This window comes from Solea senegalensis, linkage group LG2, assembly GCF_019176455.1.
Source record: "Solea senegalensis isolate Sse05_10M linkage group LG2, IFAPA_SoseM_1, whole genome shotgun sequence".
Classification (NCBI taxonomy): domain Eukaryota; kingdom Metazoa; phylum Chordata; class Actinopteri; order Pleuronectiformes; family Soleidae; genus Solea; species Solea senegalensis.
Genome location: NC_058022.1, coordinates 713782 through 720472, shown reverse-complemented (window position 1 = coordinate 720472; position 6691 = coordinate 713782). Strand labels below are relative to the sequence as shown.

Sequence of the window (6691 nt, the reverse complement as noted above, 5' to 3'; positions counted from 1 at the left end):
GCTGCCAACTTTAATCTTCTATGGTAATTTTGAAGGTCGAATCTAGACTGTTGCCTGATATTACTATTAATATTAATGGTGGGGACGAAGGTCAGGCCTCTGTTAAGAAGAGCAACCTATGGGGTGGACAAATGAACACAGTTAGACAAAACCAAAACATTCTTAAACCCCTCATATAAACAAGAGCTTGAGGGGCTCCCTAGTTTAATGCCTCACACCAGTGAGACAAAATGGCACTTGCCGTTTCCTTGGACCAGTGAACGTTGTCTGGTCCCATGCTGAACTTATCCCTCTGAATCGTTTCTATCGAATCGCAGTTCTCGAATATGTAGCGAGTCAGAGCCTGTAATGCAAACCTCTCCTGTTGAGGGAGAGAAGGGGAGAAGTTAATGATGGGTACCATCACCCTGGCATCTGGGAAACGCAGCTTCGTGGCCCGCAGAGCTGCCTGGAGTTGCTTCACCGAGGTGGGATGTAGCCTCTGTGAGCAGTGGTTAAGTCCAAATGCCAGGATGATCTTCTCCGGTTGTGTGGTACAGGTGGCCTTGGAGATGACCGCCCCAGCATGCCGGAAGTTGGCCCCAGGATAGCAATCTATCTGAAGGTGCTGCTCCCGGAAAGCTGGAAACCTGCAAAGGTTAGAGTCTCCAATAATGAGGTTCTTCCTCCTCACATTCAATCCCCATTCCTTCATCTTGCGCATGGTCACGCGTCTCGTCACTCTACGCATGCCCGTTGTTGGTGACTGAGCTGCCAGAAATCTGGTCATAGTGTTACTGGGGCTGCTTGTGGGCTGAAATAGCCTTGCAGGGAGACTAAATGGTCGTTGAAGGGGAGAGGGGTGTGGTGGTGTAGCCTGAAGGCCTCCTCCTCCTCCTCCTCCGAAACAAGGACCGAAATAGTGTCCACATCAAACACGGCCTCTGGACGAGAAGCAGAGAGAACCCTCCGTGGCTGTGGGGTGGAGGGGTTTGCAGGTGTTGCTGTCACTGTCGCTCTGCCCGTGTTCGCTCTCCGGAGCCTCTGTGCCAGAGGCGGAGAGATGAAGGGTGCAGAAGTCGATGGAGGAGAAAAAACGGGGGCAGGAGCAGGAAGAGACCCCACAGAGGTTGCTGCTGGGGCAGAAGAAGACCATAGGGACGGTCCTGTCCTCGTTGGTGGAGGAGGTGAAACAGGTAAGCGGAAGGGGGTAAGAATGGGAGGAGGCATGTCATTACCCATGTCCGACCGCTGTGGACTCCAGTCATGACCAAAGTCTGTCATTGTGGCAGAAGACACCATACTTGTGCCCACACTCTGGTGTACCTGTGCTCTGACGATGGTGCTGAAGGTGTTGAGAGAAGGTGCTGCAGCTGGAGCTGTCCCTGGTCCTGAAAAAAAAGCTGCTACTGTGGAGGGAGCTGGAGCTGTGACTGGAGCTGTCCCAGGTCCTGAAACAGGAGCGGCAACGGAAACTGGAGCTGGAGTTGTTATGGGAGCTATCCCTGGTGCTGAAAGAGCCGGAGCTGCGGCTGGTAGCAGAACTGGAGCTGCTTGAATTGGAGCAGGAGCTGCCGGAGCCGGAGCTGCCTGAACTGGAGCTGGAGCTGTCTGAACTGGAGCTGGAGCAGCCTGAACTGGAGCTGGAGCTGAATCTGGAGCCACTAATAAGGCTGGAACTGGCAGTGAGGGTGCTGGAATTACAGCAGCTGGAGCTGTGGCGTGTTCCGCGAGCCGCACCATAATCTCTGCCTCCACCTGCTGTAAAGTCTCAGGCAGTAACCTTCTCCCAATATTTCTTCTTGCCCAAGAAGAAGCCACCTGGAACGGATCCTGCCAGTTCTGATCATTAAAAACCGCCAAACTGTTCACATCCTCCCGGATAATCCCCTTATAATGCTGCTGTAGCACCAGGATGTAGGTGTGCTCCCAGTTCTTAGCATTTCCCTCCAATAACAACGCTGTCGCTTCACTGGGAGAAGCTGGCTTAATAAAAAGCGCCAGTGTCTCAGTCATATGGCTTATGTTGGGGGCGGAGCATCTCCGGAAACATTATTAAGGTGGTGTGCAGCTTTAATAATCCGGTGCAAAATGTGCACCTTCTCAATGAAATCCGGGTCATTACTCTCTACCTGATGTGCCCGCTGGGGGCGCTGCTGCTGCTGTTGCTGTGGACGCTGTTGAGGTCGCTGTGGGCGTTGCCATGCAACCCGCTACTGTCGCCGCTGTTGTGGCCACCGCTGAAATTGGCGTTGTGGCTGACGTAATTGCTGTGGAAACTGTTGGTTTTGGCGCCGCGGTGGCTGCTGCTGTGACCGCGGTGGCTGCTGCTGTGACCGCGGTGGCTGCTGCTGTGACCGCGGTGGCAGTTGCCGCTGAAATTCACGCTGCTGTGTTCCCTGCTGAAAATAGCGCTGCTGCTGCCGCCGCTGCCGCCCTTGCCCTTGTGGTGGACCCTGCTGTGGTAGGCGATCCTCCCAGTAGGTCTCCTCCGCACGTTGTGGGGGTGTGCGGTAAAACTGGCGATCCCGCCGCTGCTCTCCGTTATTCCACTGTTGCCGCGTGCGGGAAGGAACGCGGGACGCTCTGTTTGCCATGGGCTGCTGAGCGTAACGAGGTCCGGTGTTGAAGCGGCCATCAATAAAAGAATCACCTCTGGTGACCGAAGTATAACTACGCCGCTGTGTGGGAAAGCGGCGTGGATAAGAGCCGTCGTAACACGGCTGTGAGCGGCCGCCCGTGTCGCGCCGTCTGCCGCGTCCTCTCCGAACAAGAATCCACTCACCGTCCCCATCATCATCGTCTCTCCCGTTTGCGTCCTGTAGTAACTCACGGGAGACTTCTTGCTGAACATGAGGGAAGGTTTATTTTTTTTAAGGACGAACACAGTGTAGTCACGATCACAGCATCTACATCAGGGGTGTCAAACATCCACAGGGTCCAATCCGGCCCACAGGATGAATTTGTTAAAATTTCACACTACGATTACAATCTAAACGTAATGTCAAATACAATATTTTTCTCATCCAGATACCTGTTACTAAATGCTGTGCCTTTTTAGATCCTGTGTGCTGTGTAAATAGTACATTTGGGCACGATATTGTTGAAATTGCACTTATATTTCTCAAGAAATTTCATGTTTTGTAAAAATATTACAAAACATTTCATTAAATGTAAAACAAAGGAGAAAAAAAGCAAGGAGTTCTTGTTGTTCATAGGTTATTATGCTATTATTTTACTATTCTTACTGGTCCGGCCCTCTTGAGATCAAATTGTGCTGTATGTGGCCCCTGAACAAAAATGAGTTTGACACCCCTGATCTACATAGTACCCAGAGCTTATTGTCTTCTTCACTTCTGTAACATGCCCAACAGGCAATTACTCGACTCATTGCCCCCCCTAGTGGACATGTATATACTGCTCTCAGTTCCCACAGTTATTACATCCCTCTCCCCTTAAGCAATTGCTATACAACTTCACTGGAACCTTATAACTGTCTTTAACTCCTGTTAAGTGCCAAACAACACTATTAAGTTTCCCTTAATTCAACTGAAAATCCTTAAGATAGCTGGGCAACTTAGTTTCCCTTTTTGACTGTCTTCTTACTGGAGTTGCATTTGTTACCATTCCTTGTTCAGTCTCTGAGCTTCCTACAGCTTCAACAACTGCTGGCTCCTCCAACTGGTCACCACTGAATAGCACCTCCTCAGCTTCCAGCCATGCTTCATCAGCCTGACTTGGCCGACTAGCATCCGCAGGTTGGTTGCTGTTGCATTTCCCTGGTCTCTGGTGGTGAGTGTGAATCTGGTCCACATGTCTCCTCACTACTCTCCCATCACCCAGCATCACCTTGTAGGACACTGGTCCAGTCACCGACTCAATAATTCCCGGAATCCACTTGGGTCCTAGACTGAAGTTCTGGGTCATCACTGAGTCTCCTGTTTTGAACCAACGTCCTTTTGCCTTTTTATTGTGATCTTTTATCTGTCTTTCTTGGTATTCCTTCACTCTCCTGCTTAGGTCTGGGTGGATTGAATCCAGGGTGCAACATAGCTTCCTCCCGAGAAGCAGCTCTGCTGGGGATAGACCTGTTGTAGTGTGAGGAGTCACTCTGTAGCTAAATAATACTCTGGCTACCTTAGCTGTCAGTGTGCCTTCTGGACATTTTTTCATCATTCTCTTGAATGTTTGTACCCCTCTTTCTGCTAACCCATTACTGGCGGCGTGGTAGGGTGCAGAGGTCACATGACGGATACCATTTTTGTTCAGGAAGTCTTTGAACTCGGTGCTGGTGAAACAAGTGCCATTATCAGACACCAACAACTCAGGCAGTCCATGGTTGCTAAAACTTGTACGCAGGCACTCAATTGTGGTGGCTGAAGTGGCAGAGTTCACTGGATACACGTCCATCCACTTTGAATGTGCATCAACAAGCACAAAAAACATATTTTCCATAAACGGTCCGGCATAATCCACATGGATACGGCTCCACGGTTTGTCAGGCCAATCCCAGGGGTGTAATGGAGCTGGTGCAGGAATGTTGCGGTGCTCTTGACATGTTGTACAGCCCTTTACAGTATCCTCCACCTCTTTGTCCACATTTGGCCACCATACATAACTCCTAGCCAATGCCTTCATTCTGGACACTCCTGGGTGGCACTGATGAAGCTGCTTCATAACATTTCCTCGACCTGGATGTGGCACAATCACTCTCGAGCCCCATAACACACACCCATTCTGGATACTGAGCTCATGTTTCCTCACCTCATAAGGGGCAAACTCCTCCCCTTTCAGTTTTGATGACCAGCCAATTTGTACCATCTCCCGCACCCTCGAGAGTACTGGATCTTTGTCTGTCCATGCTTTCACTTGATCAGATGTCACCAGCGTGATGTCAGAGCTCTCTAGCATGAGAACTCTCTCTTCCAGTCTCTCCACTTCCACTTTTCCTGGTAAAGGAAGGCGGCTCAGAGCATCCGCATTGCAGTGATACTTCCCTTCCTTATACACTATCGAATATTCGTAGGCTCTCAAGGTTACCGCCCACCTTTGGATTCTGGGTGAGGCCATCTGTGGTACGGCTCGCATCTCACTGAAAAGTGACAACAAAGGCTTGTGATCTGTCACTATAGTGAAGTTCCGTCCATAAATGTACTTATGGAAACATTTTATTCCAAACATCACTGCTAATCCTTCTTTATCCAGTTGTGAATAGTTCTTTTCCGCTGCATTTAAAGTTTGTGAGGTGAATCCTATGGGCCTCTCCGTTCCATCTGGCATGTGACGTGACAGCACGGCACCTACTCCATACGGTGATGCGTCACATGAGAGCACAATGTCCTTCTCTGGGTCGTAATGCACCAGCACTTTAGCAGACTGCATCATTTCTTTTGATTTTTCAAAAACAACTTGTTGTGCCTCTCCCCACTGCCACCTTGTGTCTTTTTTTTAGCAGTTTATGCACTGGAGCAAGAACAGTTGACAGATTGGGTAGGAACTTGTTGTAATAGTTTAACAGTCCAAGGTATGCCTTCAACTCTGTCACATTTGAAGGTGTGGGTGCCTCTTGGATTGCTTGCACCTTCTCATGGACTGGGTGCAGTCCTGTTGCATCCACCTTATGACCCAGAAAAATCACTTCCTCATTCATGAATAAGCATTTGGCTCTTTTAAGTCGCAGACCAGCTTCTTCTAGCCGATTCAGAACCATGGACAGAGTCTGCAGGTGCTCTTGGTCGTCTTTCCCTGTGAGAAGAATGTCATCCAGGAAGATGGTGATACGAGGAATGCCCTGCAGCAGTCCCTCCATGGTCCGTTGAAATATCGCTGGGCTTGATGAAACACCAAAAGGTAGCACTCTGTATGTGAACAATCCTTTATGCGTATTTATGGTCACATACTTCTTTGCTTCCTCATCCAGGGGAATCTGGTGATAGGCATGACTCAGATCTAACCTTGTGAACTTCTGTCCCCCCGAAAGCGTAGCAAACAGATCCTCAATTCTGGGGATTGGGTACTGTTCCAGTTTTGAGATCTGATTTACAGTCAGCTTGTAATCTCCGCACAGTCTTACTGTGTCATCAGGTTTTAACACAGGAACCACAGGCGCGGCCCACTCAGCATGTTTTACTGGTTCAATAACCTCCTGAGAAAGGAGACGGTTTAGTTCACCCTCAACTCTACCTCTCATGGCATATGGGACGGGCCTGGGGACTGCTTCCTTGTCCACATATTTTTGCTGGGGGGCCTTTAAATCTCCCGAGTTCCTCGTTGAAAACCTCCCCATACTCCACCAGTACCTCCTCCAAGGTCTCTTTTTTTACATGATGGATTTGGGTTTCTGGTCAACCCTTCTGAGGTTTCTTCCTGGACGTGATGGACCTGGGGTGCTGCTCTCCACTGTAAACCTAGCCTCCTAATCCAGTACCTACCTACCAGACTGGGGCCTGAACCTGCGTAGGCCAACTTGGCAGTGAACCCAGCCGACACATCCAAGTGAGGGCGAGTCCTCAACCGTCCCCAGTCGGATGGAGTGTTGACAAAACATGATTACGGTCTTGATTGTCCGATTCACCCTCTCAGTTTGGTTAGACTGCAGGTGGTAGGCTGTGGTCATAGGTGCCAATTTATATTTTTGCCCGTGAACCGGCTATTTTTATTCACCGTACACACAGAGCTGTAATACTTTTCATTGGACAGATAGGTGCAGTTA

The 6691-nt window shown here is 49.6% G+C and overlaps 1 protein-coding gene across 1 annotated transcript; it reads right to left on the bottom strand.

The window, feature by feature from the left end:
- Positions 1-3326: 3326 nt before the first annotated feature.
- On the bottom strand, positions 3327-6265 carry LOC122763158 (uncharacterized protein K02A2.6-like). Its single transcript, XM_044018221.1, is given in 2 exon segments — positions 3327-5427; positions 5429-6265. Coding segments are annotated over 2 exon segments (2745 nt in total). The 3' UTR covers positions 3327-3519.
- Positions 6266-6691: the final 426 nt, after the last annotated feature.